At 33.5% G+C, this 21,614-nt stretch overlaps 2 protein-coding genes across 3 annotated transcripts; one reads left to right on the top strand and one right to left on the bottom strand.

Annotated features, from left to right (window-relative positions):
* The first annotated feature begins 5,792 nt into the window (after nucleotides 1-5,792).
* LOC111920256 (protein LOW PSII ACCUMULATION 1, chloroplastic) lies at nucleotides 5,793-9,823 on the top strand. Of its 2 annotated transcripts, XM_023915845.3 has the most exons (10): nucleotides 5,793-6,097; nucleotides 6,590-6,693; nucleotides 6,794-6,929; nucleotides 7,017-7,248; nucleotides 7,679-7,836; nucleotides 7,925-8,110; nucleotides 8,181-8,281; nucleotides 8,432-8,528; nucleotides 8,906-8,992; nucleotides 9,551-9,823. In XM_023915845.3, exons 1-9 carry the CDS (start codon nucleotides 5,840-5,842, stop codon nucleotides 8,978-8,980), a joined length of 1,347 nt encoding a protein of 448 aa, XP_023771613.1. In that variant the 5' UTR covers nucleotides 5,793-5,839; the 3' UTR covers nucleotides 8,981-8,992; nucleotides 9,551-9,823. The 2 variants fall into 2 exon arrangements, with proteins under 2 accessions (XP_023771613.1, XP_023771612.1); XM_023915844.2 differs by lacking the exon at nucleotides 9,551-9,823 and having other exon boundaries at nucleotides 5,794-6,097; nucleotides 8,906-9,120.
* A 264-nt stretch (nucleotides 9,824-10,087) lies between these two features.
* Nucleotides 10,088-11,573, bottom strand: LOC111920258 (uncharacterized). Its single transcript, XM_023915846.2, has 4 exons — nucleotides 11,217-11,573; nucleotides 11,020-11,111; nucleotides 10,580-10,701; nucleotides 10,088-10,414 (listed from the first exon to the last, which is right to left on the bottom strand). The coding sequence occupies exons 1-4, from the start codon at nucleotides 11,395-11,397 to the stop codon at nucleotides 10,333-10,335; spliced, it is 477 nt and encodes a 158-aa protein (XP_023771614.2). The 5' UTR covers nucleotides 11,398-11,573; the 3' UTR covers nucleotides 10,088-10,332.
* Between the last annotated feature and the right edge of the window lie 10,041 nt (nucleotides 11,574-21,614).

Here is a 21,614-nt window from a genome sequence, read left to right as displayed (position 1 = left end):
GGGCACGCGTCGGACACCCATTGGACTGGACTTCAGATGCGAGGGCAGGCGACACGTCTCGCCAGCTGGCTTTGGTGACTCAGCAGATTTCGGATACGTGGCGCGTTTTGAGCGAGGGTGACGTGGCCGAAGTCCACGTGTGTGAAATTCCTCGGTTTTGGGGATTTTTCTCGTTTTTCGCGCCAAAACTTATAAAATCCACAACTTTCGCATACGAACTCCGTTTTTTACGTTCTTTATATACACACGTAGGTAAGGTTACGCTCTACAACTTTCGTTTAGACTTCGTCGGCTAATTTTGACTTTAATTTTTATATTATTATTTTTAACAGACCGGGACAGGAAATCCGTTAAAAATTCATAACTTCTTCATCCGACGTCCGTTTTCGTCAGACTTTTTACCATTGTGCTACTAATGACGAGACCTTCAATTCTCGTTTAGGTCGTGTCAGCTAAAAATCACTTGATCTAAAATTCGAGTTTTTAGCTGTCTACTGCTAAGCTGAAACTTCGAAAAATCATAACTTCCTCATACAAAGTCAGATTTGGGCGTTCTTTTTATCGAACTTCTCGGTTTAATGAATACTATGACTTTCGTTTAGATTATTAAGGCTAAAAATTAGTTTATGAAAAGCTCACTTTTTACGACATTCGGCACCGTGCCGGTTTTGTCGCGAAACTTTGACAGGTCATAACTTCTTCGTTATAACTCAGATTTTGGTATTCTTTATATCCCCCAAATCCTTGTTTCGACCACTACAACTTTATGTAAAGATATCAGGCTTATCTCACACTTTATTTTTGACGCTTATTTTTATTCTTAATTAATTAAACTCTTAATAATTAAGCATAAAACACATAATTCACATAATATTCACATAATTCGTTTTCATTTCTTCAAAATGAGTTACAAAGGTTAACCTAGACTATCACCTCAATATAAATGCCTAAGCTAGAAACACGAGTGTTACAGGTAGGAGGAGAGAGATTAAACATTATTGCATGGGGGGTAATAGCACTAGAAATATGTGATTACCTTGAAACATGTGGGTTAATTATGTGTTGTCAAGTTATTAGTAAAGCCCATTTCCTTTTTTTTATTTGGGCCGAGAATGGGCTAGGAGGAAAGGGAGTGAGATAATTTGGGCCATCCCTTGACTTAGCTCGAAATCATGTGGCCAAAAATGTGTATTTTTCGGCCCATTGGGCCTTTACGGAAGTTCACGACCCAAAGATACCCATGAATATTGTTTATGGCCCATTAGATTTAATGACATCGTTTATGTCCCAACATGGCCCATTATAGATAAAATGAACTACTCTAGACCCAAAGTAGTCAAACTAAATGTTTATTGGTCCATTAGACCCAATAAGAGGATCCTAGTCCAAATTAACTTAAACCGAGATTTCTAGGGTTTTCAATCCATATGAGATGTAGTGTATTAGGTTTTGAACCTAAATCAAGAGTTTGGATTCAAATGGATGGTTTTGATTAAGCATAGAGTAGGATTTTCACTTAGAGTACAAGTTATTACACTATGTGAATGATTGCATGAGAGTAGAATTTTCTAATAAAAATGCTAGTTGTGACAGAATCAGCTAATGAACTCATGAAAGGAATTAAGTTTGATGAAAGGAATCAAGTTTGAGGGTTCAAGATTCTAGTGGTTTAAGATCAATATTCTAACAGATTAAGATTCTAGCATTCAACATACGTTAATACATGGGCTTCAATCATTCAATATTTCAGATGCATATGTCTTCTTGTTGTTTATGTTTCCAAAATGAATGACATATGTGGAAATAGGAAGACTAACAATGCAGAAGTTTGAGATCAAGCGCAAACATAACTTTCATCATATTCACTTGCTAAAATTGATCAACATCATGAACGAAGATGAAGAAAAGGCAAATAGGAAGACCGACAACATACAAATACATGCCACTTAAACTCGATTGTAGGAAGGAATGTGGGGAGATGACAAGGAGGATGGCAATTGCATGTTAACACCAACAGTTGAAAGCGACAAGAGGTAAAATCTTTTGATCGTATATATATCATGTCATTTAGAAAGTAAGGGCAATATGGTCCATTAATATTTTGTTTTGAATTTGAGTGATTTAAAATGAACAAATTACACGAATGGTCCTTTAACTTTATAGTTTTTCCCTAAAGTGGTCCTTACGAAACGTTTTTCCCTTATATGGTCCCTAAGGAGCAAACCTTGCACAAAAAAACCCCTATGACTAACTTAGTTAACAGATTCTATTAAGTTTTGTTAAATTACAAATATACCCTTTGTTTTATGCACACAAATGGTCTTATGACTCTCTCTCTCTCTCTCTCTCTCTCTCTCTCTCTCTCTCTCTCTCTCTCTCTCTCTCTCTTTCTTGTTTTATTCACCACCAACCAAGGAAGAGGATGTCGGCCACCGGAGCTGCCTTTTCTTTCCTCCTCCAGCCGAGCAACGCCACCTAAACACCCTTAAAGATCGTCATTCCGTCCCGACCCCATTGTCTGTCGCCAGAGCATGCCCTACTGCTCCACTGTCGGCGGCGACAACCACTAACAACCGCCTATCTTTCTTTTTCGCTCCCTTCCTCCGTCCATAACAGATCCAAAGATACCCCCTTGATTGGCGACTGCTTTGCTCCCCCTCCTTTTCGTGTGTTGCTACCGACAATCCAATACAAATTCGTAGATGGTTCTTGATTTGGTTCTTAGACTAGCGGTGGTTGGGAAGAAGGGGGTGAACAGTGGTGTATCTAGTGCTTGATTCACTGGGGAGGCATACCGGCCATGATTGAGAGAGAGAGAGAGAGAGAAAGAGTGTGTGTGTGTGCGTGAGAGAGAGAGAGACCTACAAATCAGATTTTAAGCATCTTCGTGACAGAGATTGTAACGATTCTGGTGCAATTCCATAGAAGGTTTTTGCTAAGCCTCTTGGTGGAGGTATCGACTGCGGTTATGTCTGCAATTGATAATCTGTCGAATTAGTCTTGGGGGTCGACTGTTAGGGTAACGTATTATCTAATGTCGTTGATTGTGCAATCGAGGAAGTCGAAGTGAGGCCTGAGGCTGGCTATGATGGTGGGGGAGAATGACTTAACAGAGGTAAAAAAAAGTATGGTGAAGGTATTGGTGGTGGTCACCCATTTTAGGGGGAGGTTTGAGTTGATGGTGACCAGAGGAGAACGATGAGGGAAACGAGGGCTGCAATCTGTGGAGAGAGAGAGAGAGAGAGAGAGAGAGAGAGAGTCATAAGGACCATCTATGTGCATAAAAAGGGTATATTTTTCATTTAACAAAACTTAACAGAATCTGTTAATAAAGTTAGTCACAGGGGCCTTTTGTGTGTAATGTTTGCTCCTTAGGGACTATCTCAGGGAAAAAAGTTTCATAAGGACCACTTTAGGGAAAAACTATAAAGCTAAAGGATCATTCATGTAATTTACTCTTATTAAAAACTATTAAAAAATATATTTGGGTAAATTTGATATTTTAAGAGATTAAGAGTAAATTACACGAATGATCCTTATGGTTTAGGTTTGTTTGTACGTTTGGTCACTAACTTATTTTTTTAACTCGGAAGGTTCCTACAGTTTGTTTTGTTCCACGCTTAGTCTCTGTCTTACCTACAAAGACTATTTTGCGTTTAATTTTTTTAATTTATTTAAATAAAGTGGGGTGTGTAAGGTAAGGTAAGGTAAGGTGAGGTGGAAGTGAGGTTGGAGTTGTGTTTATTTAAATAAATTATAAAATCAATGGCAAAATAGTCTTTTTAGGTAAAACATGGACCAAACACGCAACAAAAACAAACAGTAGAGACTTTACGAGTTAAAAAATAAGTTAGAGACCAAACGTGCAAATTATCTCAAACCTTAGAGACCATTCGTGTAATTTAATCAAAGATTAAAGAAAGTAAATATAATATTTAAATTTTAAGTGGTATAAATATGATATTTTGAAATTTAATAAGAATATATACGAAGTTTAATAAAAAAACAAGTTAGCTAGGCGCTTGGGGTTTTGGGTTTTTAGTTTGGGAAATCTCTAGAAAAGTCCTAAAATTTTAGTCCAATTTATGAAAAAGTCCCAAACTAATTTTTGTTTATAGAAAAGCACATAATACCGGCTAAAACTTCGAAAAAACCCTTTTTGGCCGGTTTCGTAGATTTAGCCGATATTCTGTCTTTTTTCGTTAGTTTGTTCAAAATATTAGGACTTTTCTGAAAATTACCCGATAACCAAAATATTGGGACTTTTTTGAAAATTACTATGGAATTAATGGATTTTATTATTAACAAATCATTTATAAAAACATAAAAAATATTTTTTATTATAAACAAAGGAAATACATTTGTTGCTAATTTCTAGGAATGGAATGGTCGACTATGTACTTCTCAATTGTTTGTTGACCACTTCAAAGTCTCTATGTTCTTCCTATGTATAGTTGTGGGTGACATAGTGAGAAGTACTCTATTAGGCAGTGTTGTAAAACTCGCCGAGTTGGCCGATTACTCCTCTGAGTACTCGCTACTCGGTCCCTTGCCGAGACGAGTTATAGAATCCCGAGTACTCCCCGATTGGCCCCTTACTGAACTAAGCAATGTTGTAAAACTCGGTCAACTCGGTGATTAATATGTATAATATACTTAATGATTTATTATTTAACACAAAAACATGTGCTTATTACTACATATATATCTTAAATTTTCAGTAATTACTCTCAAAGTGAGACCATTATGTGTTTTTTAGTTTTTGTGTATTCAAACTTATCTAATTTTGTTATATATTTTAATCAACTGATGGTTTTAACTTATGATTTTGACATATATAATTTCCCTAAAAATATTTATACATGAATTACAAAATCTGAGTACTCCCCGAGTAATCCCGAGTACTCCCGAGTACTCGTTACTCGGTAGTCGGCCGAAAAGGTACCGAGTAACGAGTTCTACAACCTTGCTATTAGGCGTGACCAATACAAGAGCTGATAATATTTATTAATACACAATCAATAAGTGTCTACTTGCTATTAGGCGTGATGCTATATGATCATGTGTTATTAGAAAATATCATTACACGAACATATAGATCTTTCATTATGTTCTTTAACCTAACTACCACCTAACCTCCAAACATTACCCGCTAACAACCATGAAATTACACACATCTATAGAGAGTGAAAAGTAAACTTTGAATGACAATTTAAATAGATAATCACCCTTCACTTGGTTCCATATAAATTATCGTTCACGGTTCACTTTTCACATTTTATAGATGTGTGTTAGCCGATGGTTGTTAACATGTAATGTATGAATGTTGGTTGGTAGTTAGGTTAAACAACATAAGAGGAACACCAACATTAGAGGAATGCTAACTAACTTCATCTCACCATCATACCCACAACAATGCACAGGAAGAACATATAGAGTTTAAGTGGTCAGGAAACAATAAAGGAGTACTTAGACCACCAATATTTTGGTTATTATGTAATTTATAAATGATTTGTTAATAATAATATCCATTAATTTCATGGTAATTTTCAAAAAAGTCCCAATATTTTGGTTATTATGTAATTTCTGGAAAAGTCCCAAAATTTTGAGCAAACTAACGAAAAAGGACAGAATACCGGCAAAATCTGTGAAACCGATCGAAAAGGGCTTTTTCGAAGTTTTAACCGGTATTTTGTACTTTTCCGTAATTAAAATTTATTTTGGGACTTTTTCATAAATTAAAATTTATTTTGGGACTTTTTCATAAATTGTGCTAAAATTTTAGTACTTCTCTTTTGTACAAAGAAGTGGATAAACGGTTGTGTTCCATGAGACCTCAATGGATGTGATAAATCCTGTGCTCCGGCACCACCATCACCACCGCTACTCCTTCAATTCCCCAAATCAATCAATATCCTCATTACTACTACCACTACGCAGAAAACCCACTTTTAATTCCCCCCCGAAGTTTCTTTTTTCACCAGTTTCTTGCTCTTCTTCAACCTCGCCGTCACCACCTTCTCCGTCGCCGGAAGTTGGTTCAGAGACAGCAGAATCTTGCGTCAATTTGGGCCTCACCCTCTTCTCTAAAGGACGGGTACTTATACTAATATTCTTCTTTTACTTCCGTCGCACTCCGTATACGTAATTATCATTGCGTATTGCATCGAAATTCACCCTATTATAGTATGTTAAAATGTTTCATGTTGTTATTTATGAACTTTTGATTACCTTATTTTTGGTGTTTATAGGGGTCAAGTTAATGGCTTCATTGTTATGGATATTGCCCGGATTTTCTTAGTTTAAATTCAGTGGCCGAAATTTATATCTGAATGTCCACTATCATACTAATTTCTTTTTCAGGGATGCCTTCTCGAATAGAAAATTAATAAGAATTGGTTTCATTGCTGGTACCATATAGAGTGTTTTACAACAATGTATCATGATGATGAAGCATTTGGGAATTAAAATGATAAACATCCATAACATCCTGACTTGGAGTGGAATGTGTGGATCAGTTTCAATGGATCCAAGATTTTAAATTGACTATCATGATTATGGGCATTCATGATGGATATAAAATTTTCAGGTTAAAGATGCTCTGATCCAGTTTGAAACAGCGCTTACCTTGAACCCTAATCCCGTGGAGGCTCAAGCTGCACTTTATAACAAAGCCTGTTGCCATGCTTATAGGTAGGACTTTTGGTTTCCTTTTGATTATCTGTTGTATATCACTATGATTGATTGCATCAGGACAATCTGATTGAATTTGCTTTTATCTATTTGGAGGAAGAGGGGAGGGAAAGAAAGCTGCTGAATGTCTTCGCACTGCTCTTAAAGAATATAACCTGAAATTTGGAACCATTCTAAACGATCCAGATTTGGCCTCCTTCAGAGTTTTACCTGAATTTAAACAACTACAAGAAGAGGTTCTTTACATTTTTTTTAAAACCCTAAGTGGGTAATTCAAGAATTAGCAAATATCAAAGTAAGTTAAAGATGAAAAGTATTTGCAGGCTAGGCTTGGTGGGGAAGATGTAGGATATGGTTTCAGAAGAGATCTGAAGCTGATTAGTGAGGTTCAAGCTCCATTTCGTGGTGTTAGAAGATTCTTCTATGTGGCATTTACAGCAGCTGCTGGAATCTCATTGTTCCTTACTTTTCCTAGACTCTTCCTTGCTATCAAAGGTGGTGAAGGAGCTCCTGATATCTTAGGGACTTCCCAAAATGTCGCCATTAATCTTGGAGGTAAAACATATCTAGATAACTTTATAAAAATTTAGGACTTCATGGAAAAGTCTCATCTCCTTGAATTTCTCTATTAAATTGTTCTGTTATTAAGTAAAAAAGAAATGCCCTGTACAGCTTATGAGAATAAGGGGCTGTTTCTTTTCTCATTAATTTTTGTATGGGTAAAGTGACTGATGATGTCTGTAACTCTGTATGGATAAAATGTTGTATGCGTAAGGGTTGTTTCTTTTCTAGACTGTCTAAATGACCATTTTACCCTTGCATTCCATTTCATAATATTCATCAAGTTTAACGTGAGGAGAGTTGGGTGGAATATGTAATAGGTTGGTGGGTTAATACATTAAGCAGTGTTTATTTTGGCTTAACTCTTTCCAGATTAAGTCAAAAAAAAAAAAAAAAAAAAAAAACTAAAGGTTTGAGTTTGTAGGCATTGTAGTTTTTGTGGCGCTGTTTGTTTGGGATAACAAGAAAGAGGAAGAACAACTTGCTCAAATTACCCGAGATGAAACACTATCGAGGTTGCCTCTGCGCCTCTCAACTAATCGTGTGGTTGAACTTGTGCAATTAAGAGACACTGCAAGGCCTGTTAGTATCCAAATTCCCTTTTACCCAACCATTCAAAATTAAAGTAGAAATTTTCATCATTAATTTGCATACTTTTTTTTTTTTGAAGGTTATATTGGCGGGAAAGAAAGAGAGTGTGACTTTAGCTATTCAAAAGGCGGAAAGGTTCCGGATGGAGCTCTTGAACCGAGGTGTTATATTGGTTCCTGTGATTTGGGGCGAAGGAGAATTGCAAAGCGATAAGAGAGGATTTGGGGGTCCTAAAAAACCAGCTGCATCTCTTCCTTCTGTTGGGGTATAAATTTGCAAAATTATCCTTAATTATCCTCTACTACTAATTTAATACCTTATTCGGATGATTGTAGGAAGATTTTGAGTCGCGGGCTCAGTCCATAACTGCAAAAACAAAATTGAAGTCTGAGATCCGATTCAAGGCGGAGGTTGTGGCACCTGGGGAGTGGGAAAGGTGAGTCATAATAATCTTATTATCCTTGATCAACATTGGTTTGGGGTTAAACACTACTGCATGCATATGTGGCACTATGCATCAAATATCTCACTCTAAATTAAATAGGTTATTGGGTTTTTGTTTTAAGTGTGTTAAGTTGTTTGAAAGGTGGATAAAGGAGCAACAAAAATCAGAGGGAGTTACTCCCGGTGAGGATGTATATATTATACTACGTCTAGATGGTCGCGTTCGAAGATCAGGGAGGGTCAGTACTCACTGCTCTTTTTAATATTATTATTATTTTCATATCGCTCTTTCATTCTAAGTCCATGAAATTTCTCACCATCATAATTCACTTTTTTCTTGTAAACAAATCATTGATTTAAATAGAAAAAAAAGAAGCATATTTTAACAAAAAGATGATGTTTTGTGTGTTTTTTTACATCTGGCTCATTCCTGCAAAAAACTAAAATGTTTTTTGGGCGTTTTCACAAGAAAATTTGCAATGAAAGCCAAGTATGACGGATGGTTATAGATATTAACAATGATCAACCGTTTTTATTGTTGTTTGTTGATTAATTTTAACTTTTGAGGTCAAATGGACATATATAACAAATGTTGTGTGTTTATTTTGTTCTATAGGGCTTGCCTGATTGGAACCAAATTGTGAAAGAGCTGCCAGCAATGGAAGACTTATTAAGCAAACTAGAAAGATAACACAACACAATGGTTCATTTCTATGCCTTTTGCCAACTTTTATTTTTATGTGTCATGTCATAGTTATTATAATAATATTACACGAATACACTTGAACTTGAACTTGTGCATCAAGTATATATATGTGGTTTTAAATTCTACTTTGGAATCTTGATATATCCCAGACCCAGTTGCAAAGTAGTTCCATGGATGCTTTGCTTTAATTTGGCATCGTGTTCTTGTAAAAAGCAATAAGCGTTGGTTGGGTCCTTTGGATTCTCCTAGTAGGTCCTGACCTAACCAATATATATCACACATTTGCCCATCCTAGATATTGGGAATCTTATGTTTTTTAACCAAGTCAAATGTTGTTTGTGTATCAAGGTCCCTTGTTCAATAAGCTAGCTAGCTGGCTGAGAAAGATTTCGTGGTGTATATATATATATATATATATATATATATATATATATATATATATATATATATATATATATATATATATATATATATATATATATATATATATATATATATGATTGATTGCAAAAACAGTAATCTAATTATTTACTTTTTGAATGATACGATTTTTAGGAATATTTATCCATCCATCCGATCTACTAGTACTACACATGAATTGGTGAAAACTGACACTTGTAAATTGTAATAACAACTCATCCATGTGGCAAACTCCAAGAGCTACAGAATACAATTATTAAGGAAAGAGGGAAATTAATGTTGGATTTTACAAAATACGTACAATTCCAAATGAACCATTGAATTTTTAAAAATATTTCCTCGTTTGTAAGAGTTCCCATTTGTAATTGTGGGCTGTGATGTGAATGCAAAATTACCGTTGTATTTGTACATTGTAGTAGTAGTAGTGTATTTTTTTTTTTTTTTTGCATAAACACTGGTTTAATTTTCTCCAAATAGCATTATCAAAACTGCATGTCCTCATAGTTCCAAAGTTTACGTTTCACATCATCACCATGGATTGATAGTGAAACCAGTACTTGTTGCTATTTATATGTCACCAACAATGAATGTGTTGTATGGAAATGGAATATCCATATTAATTTGCACGTCCAAAACACACACACACACACATGTTATTTATAACGATTAAAATGAAGGAAACACATGTATAGATTGCTCAAATGAAAATAAGTTTATGAAATTGAACAAACATTAAACATACATACATACTACCACGATCAACAACGGTGTTACACTGTTGACAATATTTCAAAGCAAAAAAAACTGCAGCCATGGGGAGCTCAGATGAAAGATAAGCATAAAAGGTAACTAATGATGATGGATGCCATGCCATGCCATGCCATGGGGCAAGATATCTTGAATTTGTGTTAATTAAGCTAAGTCTTGGGCTTCTTCACTACCATGACTGTGCAGTGAGCATGATGGGTAACATAGTCGCTTACACTTCCTAAAACCGCCCTATACATTATAATATATATATGAACAACATCATCAATTTTAATCTTAATATAGCTAGCTAGCTAGAGACATGCATATATGTTTAATTAATTGAGTATATATGTACATATATGCATAGGCATAAATTAATCATAATTAATTAATTAATTAATTAATGGTATGTACCTTTTTATTGCTCCATAACCATGGCTTCCAACAACCAGTATGGTGGCATGGTACCTCTCCACAGCATCACATAGGATGTTTCTCGCATCCCCTTCCACAATCTCTAGTGTCGCATCATTCACCTGCATAATGCATTCATTACATACATATCCACGTTAGATTAAATACAGTCGGTCATGAATTTCTTCAGCTCCCCAACTATATATCATTCAAATTTGATAACCGGCCAACTCATAATATCATAATTTTGATGCTCGACCCACTTAATTCAGAGCTAATCATTTGTAATTTCTCCCAATATCATATATATATATATATATATATATATATATATATATATATATATATATATATATATATATATATATATATATATATATATATATATATATATATATATATATATATATATATTCACAATTGAAGCTGGATTCACAAACCGATTTAGAAAGGCAAATCTCCCTTGCCCTTTCGATAACTCGAGCAGCGATGTTCTTCAAATCCACATCCACATGCGACAAAACTTCCACACCTGCAATTTCATCATATATTCATATTCAACAACAAATTTAATGCATACATATACATGCATGCGAATTGAAGAAGATAATCAATACCCTAAATATATATTAATTACCTGGAACGGCGAATCCAATGGAAGAAGGAGGAGTAGGTTTGCTGTTAACGATGATAAGTTCGAAGGGATGATGTGGAGCAGAGGATACAAAGAAGTGATCCAACGTCCATTCCAGTGCGAAAAAACTCTGCTCGCTATCATCAACTCCGACGATCATCACCGGTTTGGCTGTTGCCGCCATTGTTATTGTTGCTGTGTGTGTCGTGTGTGTACGTACAGTTGAAGCAATTGCAAGGTTAATTGCATCACTATTCAGAATTACAGTTTAAATAGACCAAAAAGGAGAATTAACGCCGTTAGTTTCAACTTTCAATACATGTAAAAAGTACAAAGTCTGAAACTTCTCTGTTATCTTAGCTTCCATGAAAAATACTAAGTGCGTCGACATATGTAAACGAAAAAGTAATAAAGAAAACAAGATGTTATATATTCTACGCAACAAACTAGCGGTATTAATTAATTTATTTTTTATTTAAATCAACATTTCCTGTTAATACTATTTAGAAAAATCACTTGATTTTTATTTTTATAATAATTTTTTTTTTCACTCTATCTTTTTAACATTTTATTTTCTAATATTTTTTTAATCCATTAACTAAAATTTTAATTGTCATCCTACAATGAATGAGATGGTAAACGGGCGACAAGTTGTGTCGTTAAACCTTTTTGAATGGTAAAACTAATTCTTTTAAAGACTACATCCGAAAATCTAAGGGATATAACATTACTATGGTGTTAACATTACTATCGCATCCGATGCGAAAATACCAAACGTATCAAATATAAATATGGGTTCCATTTTGCTTTGTAAAAATAGGGCATTTTACAATTCATTTTATAGGACGGTAGCCCCACTCAATCACCCATATTTACTTTTATCATTTTAAAATTTTATATTTGAGACCCATATACTATCATAACATATTATATGCATATTTTTCTTATTTTTAAAACTTTTTAGCTTTTAGTGGTATTTTTTCATTTATTACATTTATATGTGAGACCTTAAAATATATTAATACATTATATTTATATTCTTTGTTATCTTTTATTCATATTTTATATTTAATATGTTTTACTGTTTTATCTACAAATTTACTTTTATTAAATATATACCTCATTTTTTTTTTTATTACAAAATTTTTGTTAGTATCATCAATTCAATATTGATTCTTCATATTATTATACACGAATAAATTATAAAAGGGTAGATATTATATAGTATCCATGATTTAACCAATTTTATTTTTTAAAATTTACATCTAAACTTTATTTTTATTATGACAATGGTCTTTACGTTCTAATATTTTTCGTAACTTTATGTTTTATTTTTTTACGAACCTTTTTGTTTTATAAAACAAACTTTTTTTTTTTTTTTAAATATTTTTACAACTTTTTATTTTCACAATTTTTTTTTTCTGTTACTTATTTTCAAGTTTGATTGTTATATTTAAAAAAATCATATGATAATGTAAAAATGTTATGAAAACATGTTAAAATACGTGAATATACGGAGTTAAATAACTTTTTTAAAAATGTTTTTTAAAGTCTTTAAAAAAATTAAAAAAAAAACTAAATATTGTAATTTCTGAACTAGTGGAATTAAATAATTTTTCTCTAACGAGTTGCTTTTCAAAATATTTTAAAAACTAAAAATAAAAGTAAATAATTAATGTAAATCCACTAGTTCACAAATCACATTATTTAGTTTTTTTCTTAAAGACTTTTAAAAAAAGTATTACATATTCACATATTTTATCATATGTTATAACGTTTTTAAATTATTGTGATTTGATATAACAACCGTTCGTGAAAACAGTTACAAAAATTGAATTTGTGAAAATGAATTTTTTACAATATATATAAAAATAAAGTTGCAAAAATAATTAAAACAAAACAACTTTGTTTTGAAAAACAAAAAGTAGTTCGTAAAAAAAACTAAAACATAAAATTAATATGTAAATACAATTATCGTAATAAAGATAAAGTTTGGATGTAAATTTATAAAAAAAATGTTAAATCATGGATACTATATAAAATCATAATAACCTATTTAAAGTTGTGATTTTGTATTCTTTCATAAGTAAACAAAATGATTTATTTAGCACATACAAAATAGTATTATTTTTGGCTTTAAGTGAGAGTCCCAAAAATCATCTGCTTGTTTATAATTTATTCATTTATAATAATATATAGTAATATGAAGTATCAATATTGAATCAAGATACTAATGAAAAATTTATAATAAAATAAATAACAAAATAAACATTTTAAAGAAATAAGTTTATCCCATTTGCATTTGATAAGTTTGATTTCCTCGCACCGGATGCGGTAGAACTTCTTAAAAGAATACAACGAATCATGCATAGTAATGTTATATTCTTAGATCTTCGGATGTAATCTTTAAAAGAATTTGTTTTTACCATTCAAAAAGGCTTAATGTTACAGCTTGTTGCCCGCTTGCCATTTCACTCATTGTACGATGACAATTAAAATGTATCAAGTTATAAAATAACTTATATATCGATACAATATTAAAGAATAATAAAGATAAAATATGAATAAAACATAACAAAGAATATAAATATAATGTATTAATATATTTTAAAGGTCTCACATATAAATGTAATAGACGGATAAAATATCAATAAAAGCTAAAAAGTATTAAAAAAAAAAAGATTTGATGCTTGAGTGGGGCCAGAGCCCTATATATGCAAAATGTATTGTAAAGGGTACTATGTTTACAAAGCTTGTTCCTTTCTCCCAAAACATGCGTATCTCCTTATTTTCTTTATCACTTATTTTTATCCTAAAAATCAGTTTTTTTTTTTTTTTTTTTTTTTTTTTTTTTTTTTTTTTTTTTTCAATAATGTTATGTCACGTGGAGATATATTAAACAAATTACTATCATAATTAATAAAGTTAATGTTTTAAATAATAAATTTTAAACTTTTTATAAAAAGCTTTACTTTTTGTAATTATATGTTAAATTTAAAGTTATAACTAATTTTAAAATTTTGGTATATATATCTTAATTAATAATTTATTTAAAATTATTTATTTAAAGTAATGGATTAATAACTATGAATTTTTACTATGAAAATATAATTAATTTTGTGGGAACCACATGTTATAAACTACTATTACTAATACTATATGCATGCATGAACTCATAGGAAACTAGTAAGAAGTTAAATCGTTGTTTTTTATTTTCGAAAGAGAAGTTAAATCGTTGTTGCATAAATTAGAGCAAAAAGTCTACTTTGCGTTCACTTTTTTCGTAGTATTAAGATAGTATATGTTTTAAGACACAATTTATAGATAGGCTTTTATATTTATAGATAGGCTTTTATTTTGAAAAATATCTTAGAAAGAAGATAATAAGCACGTGGTGTAATCTATTGCTTTAACGTCATTGTTGACAAGTGGATGCGCTCTTTTTCCCTATCACGGCAATGTAATGCATGCAATATTCGGTTTGATGATTAAATACCCTCGTATCAATTCGTTGCTATATTTGAAAACCATTGATCATCAAAGATAAACAACATTAACAAACTATTACAAAGTCATATAGATATATAGGTACTCACATAATAAAAGAAATTCCAGGGTCAACAGCATTGGCAGCCCTAAAAGAAAAGAATGATGAAGTTATAAACAACGTCAATCTCAAGTGATTTCTTGTTCTCAGGTTCATATAACCTTTCGGTCTATCATATCATCGCAACCACATAAGACATGAATGTAAACTAAGATTTTATTCTTAAATTAATGCATATCTATCGATTTGAAATGATAACATGCATAGTAATTAATTAAACTAGGAGCGTTGCTGTTCAAAAAAAAAAAAAAAAAAACTAGGGGCGTGGGTTTATTTATTTAGTTAAAAAGAAGAAAGATAAAGATACCTCGATAAGAAAAGCTGACTAAAAGATGCTAGTTGGGTGGTCATTGGGGCTTGGGATATAAAGAGAGAGATAGAATGGAAGAGGGTTAGTGAGTGGTTTTGGTTCTTTTTTATCTTCATAAAGACACTAGTCTTTTGAATTGTGTCAATGTGTCCAAATCACCCACTGGCAATTAGGTTCAGTTTTTGGGCTTACCTTTTTAGCCCATCTAGGGCCCAGTCTGGCTAACGGCTAACCTCACCCAATCAAATCCAAGACCAAGGCCCAAACCCACTATAGGTTTATACAACTGAATAACTGATGTTAAAGCTGCACATTTTGCGGTTCTAGAGGGGGATGCACGTGCCCCATCAACAGAAAATCAATTAACATCAATCAGCTACATTTTTTTTTTATCACTATTGTTATAAATATATGTTGTTTTATCACTATTGTTGTAAATATATGTTGTGCCCTCCAGGCAAAGTCCACATAATGGTGTCCCTCATTAATATTGGGCTGAACTAATATTTAGAAGGAAAAAAAAAGCAAGCAAGGCCATCAAAAGGAATAAAGGGAATAAAGGCTAGACCCATTAGATCATGGTTATAAAGACTTCATCTGTTGCGTTATTAACAATTTATATAGTATTGTAGTTACATTATTAACAATTTATGAATTACAGGCTTCATTTTTTAGTGTATGAATTTTTCAATCTTTATGTGGTAGCAGAGTAAAGTGATATGATTTGTGAATTTTCAAATTTTAGTTTCATGTTATTTATTAGATCACATAGCTAACTTTTTTTTATTTTTTTAGATTAGACTGTAACTTTGTTATTAGTATTTAAAATCGTTTTGACCCAACCTGGAAAAAATAATTTGTTTGATATTATTTTTGTGCCCTGAAAATCTTGGATCGCCAGTGTATATGTCTATATGTATATGCTCTTAGATTGTCAAACCAACAAATAAATAGGATATATAAAATTAAAATTAAAACACTTATATGTATATTAAAAGATAGTACAAAGAAAATAGGGGTTGAATCATCAAGTGCACATTTATAAGCACACAATAAAAAAGTAAAAAAAAAAGGGTTTGCTGTTCACAAGACTAAAAGTAATATCATGAAAGAAATAGGACTAGCTTTATGAAAATCAAATTGGGACGAACAATTTTGGTTTCACATTCTATTCGTGCATACTTAACGATTAATACTCAGTGGAGACAGTTATAACTTATATAAATTAATTACAATCATGGGGTTTCTATATGACAAATGAACCCCATGTTTTACCTTGGGTTCGTTCATACTTTTTAGCATGTTTGTGGCCATTTTTTACAATATGAAACAATAAAATTTGGTGAAAATACATGGGATATTTGGCAAAACAACTTATTAGTTTTTTTTTTGAACCGGCAAATATATTAATAAAACTCACCAAATCTAACAAGAAGCTAGACCAAAGGGAATAAAGAAAGAAAGTTTACAAACAGGATAGCGGACAAGAACACCATTCCGCCCAAACATATGAACGTTTATCTCTCCTAAACTTTAGCCAAGTGAAAATAATAGACTAAATACTATCTACCACCTTTTCAACAGTAGTCTGATACAGATTCAGAATGGTTGGGCCTTGATATAAATAAACTAGGAATATTACATGTGCATTCTAGAAAGGGCAGAAGGGCAAAAATGGAAAGTGGCTAGAAAGTCAGTTAGGTGGGAGAGAGAGAGAGAGAGAGAGAGAGAGAGAGAGAGAGAGGGAAGAGTAATTTCATTTTGGGGATGTCGATTAAGTATTGTTCAATGTTCTTGGCTCTTAGCATTTAGCTAGTGAGAGAGGGAGATTCCCTGGGATTGTTTGAGGTTCTTGCTTCATTCAATATAGTTTGTAATTCATTTCATTAGATTTAATGATATCATCTTCTTTTTCTCTGATTCTTCCTGTTTCTCTTTAGTTTCATTATCTATTGATTTCTATTTTTCATCATTGGTCCGACCTGCCTTGACCTGTCGGAGTTGAGTAACAATGGTGCAACCATTGGTGGAAACTAAATCTGTCTCTCAGCGTCTGGATCATCATGATAAGCAAATAGCAAGGATTCACGAAGACATACAGGAAATCAGGACATCTATGGCCTCAGAACGGGTAGAAGAGGTTGCGTTTCGTGAAGTACTGCTTGATTGGATGAAGCAACAGGATCCAGAGTTTTTCTCATATATTAGCATTGTTTCCGATCCGACTGGGACATTACCAAAGTCGGTGGTTGATGATGCTTCTAGGGATTCGTCTGGCATAGTTAGCGGTTTCCAGTCTCATCCTACTTCCCGTGTCGTTCAGGTCGCATCGTTGGGTTTGCCTTCGGTGGCATCTTCAATGATTTTGGATGAAATAGATCGTGAAAGCAACGAAATATCACCACCTGATGGAGATGAAGTATTATTGGGGGTTTATGAGTCAGAATCGGAATCCAAAACAACCCCTCAGACTCTACCGCCAAACCTAACGTCGTGCCTACCATCACCACTGCCACTAACGACCATGGAAGAAGAAAAATATGGAAAGCCAATGGGATTAATCTCGAATCAAGGTGAAATGAAAGAGAAGTTTACAATCCAATCCACCCTCAACCTTAACGGAAAGTATCTAAATACCTGGATTGTAGGAATGGAACAACCGGGAGATTATGAGAAGTATTTCACGGAGATTAAATTTGGAATTGAAAAAAAGGAAGCAGCAAAGAAAGTGATGATTCCAATTAGTAGACCGCCGCCTCCGTCACCATTGCCGCCGCCATCACCACCACCACCACCCCTGCTGTCGAGAATTGACAAAAAGTACGGGGGAACGATGATGGAGTCCAAACGGAGCTCTTGGGAGAAAACGACTCCGTTTAACAACCGTTTAGAATGGGGTTATCTAGGTTACCCTTCCAATGGGCTTAAAAATTACAATTGGGCTGCAATTGATTCATGGGGCTCACAATTGTTAAATCGAAAGATAGACTGGGTTTTAACGAGAAAACAAAATATAAACCCACTAGTTAATAAGGCCACTGATCAACGCTTTGTTAATTGGAATGAAAATAACCACATCTATCCTAATCAGCTGCCATCACCTTCCCCAACGCCGACAATGGCTTATGTGTTTCAATGGGATCGGAGAGTTAGATCGTCGAGTCGCACGGAATGGAAGGAACGAAAGAAAAAGGACCCAAGTTTTCATGGTGGTTCTCTAGTCGGCTTGTCTCACAAATGTCATAAATGCAAAGAAGACTGCAATCACTATGCGTGGGATGCTAATCAGGTACCAATTGATCAATTGTCAAAGAATGTTTTTGTGGGACAGTGTCAAATTTTTGAGTTATTTGGAGTTGTTGCTAATTCTCAATCAGGACAGAGTGATAATCAATTGGTGTTTGTGATCGACTTATGTGTGGAGTTAATCATTCAATTAGGATGTTGTTCAATTGAAGTGAAGTCATTAGTTTCTAAGTATGGTAACACTGACTTGATTTTGGGAATGGAATGGCTCACATCTTTTGGAAAAGTAATCCACAATTGGGATACAGAAGTTAGTTTATGTTCAAGCCAAATGCAGGAGCTACCATCTAGGTATATGGCAGAGTTGATTACCAAAAATCTTGTTTGGGAAGTGATCTGTCATTTGCTGGATCTACTCCATTGGTGTTCTAATTGGATTACGTGGACAAAACATGGGACTAATTCTACTTTCAATCAGTCCACCGAAAAGTTTACATATGAAATTGGGTATAATCGGAACACTTCAATGGTAGTTCAACATGTAGAGAATAGCGTTTGGGTACAAGCAAGGAGGGAAGAATGGCACAGCCATGATGACGGATTGAGGCCACTTACGGTAGATCAATGGATCATTCCGTGGATAGGAAGTACAATTGCAAATACCAAAAGAGCAGAAATGTCGACTATTCATATGTTTAAGCATTACCTGGACCAACTGCATCTATGGTTAATTAGGTGGAAAGGAGGTACAGTAGGAGACAATACACTGGCAGATGGATGGGCTATTAGTTGTCAAAGTCTTCAAGCAAGTCTTGAGGACAAGACTTTCTTTGAAGGAGGGAGTAATGATACAGATTCAGAATGGTTGGGCCTTGATATAAATAAACTAGGAATATTACATGTGCATTCTAGAAAGGGCAGAAGGGCAAAAATGGAAAGTGGCTAGAAAGTCAGTTAGGGAGAGAGAGAGAGAGAGAGAGAGTAGAATAAAGAGGGGAGAGTAATTTCATTTTGGGGATGTCGATTAAGTATTGTTCAATGTTCTTGGCTCTTAGCATTTAGCTAGTGAGAGAAGGAGATTCCCTGGGATTGTTTGAGGTTCTTGCTTCATTCAATATAGTTTGTAATTCATTTCCTTAGATTTAATGATATCATCTTCTTCTTCTCTGATTCTTCTTGTTTCTCTTTAGTTTCATTATCTATTGATTTCTATTTATCATCATAGTCCCAACTCCATTAAAAACAACTTATTAGTTTATTAACGGTTCCATACCGCTGTAAGTTAAAAAAAACATTTGGATAAAAATAATTTATAGCGGTGACAAAGAGCTAATAAGTTATTTTTTCATAAATTAATCTCTTCTAACTTATTAGTTTATAAGTCAGTAAACTAATAAACTATAAGCTAACAAGCAATAAACTCTTTTACCAAAAACATCTTCATATAATATTTTTATAAATAACTCTTAAAACTAACATATAAGTCAAAATCCATCAATTTATCCATTGATAAGTTATTTCAGACTTGGATTAATAAACTATAAGCTAATAAATAATAAGCTCTTTTACCAAAGACACATTCATATAATATTTTTATAAATAACTTTTAAAATTAACATATAAGTCAAAATCCATCAATTTATCCATAGATAAGTTATTTCAGACTTGGATGGACTTTATCAAAAGTGTAGAGGAGAAAACGACATTCATTTGGAAAAAAGGATAAGCATAAACCCAACAATTTGGTAGAATCTGTCTTAAGTTCACATGAATCAACCTTATCTTTTTTACAAAAGGCATTTATATTAAAACATATTGGATATTCGAAGTAATTTCAAAATATTTTATTATCAATTTATAAAAAACGTTGTCAAAAATATACATGTCAATTTAACAGTCATATTTTCAAACCAAGTGATTATATTGGAGACAAATGTAGTATCCACTCCATGGCTTAAAAATAGAATATATGATTCAACAAATCGCAGCTTGATAAAACTTTTTAGACATTAATCAAGTGCCTTTACCACCACCAATTCACCAAAGGAGTTGCCTCATGTTGAATCTTACATGATTCAACTTTGAGGCCTAGTATTCATCCGCTAACAAAATTATGTTGGTCGAATGGGTTGAGACCATGGGCTTAATATCGTGGGTCGACCCATCGGTGTTTTGGAGTGTTGTCCAAGATACGCGTTATATGGAAAGTTTCCTAATTCTTTGTTTAGGAATTGTAATCCAATATGAATTCTAGATCTATATATGTATGCGTTGATCATGTATAGAGGTAGGTCAATTGTTAGAGTTTTTGTGATACTGAATTTCTCTAATACAATCAAAGTGTTAGTTTGGTTGATATACTTCTTTAATTGGTATCAGAGCCACAACCTCTTGCTCCCGATCAATTGATTTTTTCAAGCCGGCAAAAGCTTTTCTTCTTATGCAAAACTGTTGCTTTTCCTCCAAGTATTTAATACCCCAATTATTTATTAATTGTTTCCTCGATCAAGAACACGTTTTTGAAGAAAACAATTGTTTTCTTGTGGTCCAATTAAAGAAAAAGCATTTGGTCCTATTGGTCGTCGTTTCCATTTTCTTAATTGGAATCATTATTTTATTGCACATTTGTTGAAGAAGGTGTGTGGGTTGTTGTTGATTATTCATGGCAGGAGACGGAGCGAATCTGCCCGTGAAGGAGGCACACTCGATCTCGTTTCAATTTCCGCAGCTGACGCCATTAAATTACACGATATGGAACATGCGTATGAAAGTTTTACTCGGCATTCACGGCGTGTGGGACGTGGTTGATCCGGGTTCAACGGATGCAAAGAGAAACAATATCGTGATGGGATTATTGTTTCAATCAATACCGGAAGATTTAATCTTGCAAATCGGGAATCTCGCCACTGCTAAGGAGATGTGGGATGCAATCAAATCTCGGAACATTGGTGCGGATCGAGTGAAGGAAGCACGTTTGCAAACATTGACTTCGGAATTCGAAAGTTTGAAGATGAAAGATACGAGCACTATTGACGATTTCTCTTCAAAACTATCGGGACTTGTGACCGTTTCAGCGACACTTGGAGGAACAATCTCACAAGAGAAGTTGGTGAAGAAATTTCTTACGAGTCTTCCTAGTCGATTCATTCACATCGTAGCAGCACTCGAGCAAGTTTTGGATTTAAAAACCATTACTTTTGAAGATGTAGTTGGGCGGCTGAAAGCTTACGAGGAACGG

Source organism: Lactuca sativa, chromosome 9, assembly GCF_002870075.4.
Source record: "Lactuca sativa cultivar Salinas chromosome 9, Lsat_Salinas_v11, whole genome shotgun sequence".
Lineage (NCBI taxonomy): Eukaryota > Viridiplantae > Streptophyta > Magnoliopsida > Asterales > Asteraceae > Lactuca > Lactuca sativa.
This window is presented reverse-complemented; position numbering and strand designations above follow the sequence as displayed.

Excerpts from the sequence above, each read along its gene's own strand:
- LOC111920256 (XM_023915845.3), top strand. The coding sequence starts at position 5,840 with ATGGATGTGATAAATCCTGTGCTCCGGCACCACCATCACCACCGCTAC. Across the intron at positions 7,837-7,924 it reads TAAGAGACACTGCAAGGCCT|GTTATATTGGCGGGAAAGAA; the intron begins GTTAGTATCCAA and ends TTTTTTTTGAAG. Across the intron at positions 8,111-8,180 it reads CATCTCTTCCTTCTGTTGGG|GAAGATTTTGAGTCGCGGGC; the intron begins GTATAAATTTGC and ends GGATGATTGTAG.
- LOC111920258 (XM_023915846.2), bottom strand. The coding sequence starts at position 11,397 with ATGGCGGCAACAGCCAAACCGGTGATGATCGTCGGAGTTGATGATAGC. Across the intron at positions 11,112-11,216 it reads CATTGGATTCGCCGTTCCAG|GTGTGGAAGTTTTGTCGCAT; the intron begins GTAATTAATATA and ends ATGAAATTGCAG. Across the intron at positions 10,415-10,579 it reads GGTTATGGAGCAATAAAAAG|GGCGGTTTTAGGAAGTGTAA; the intron begins GTACATACCATT and ends TATAATGTATAG.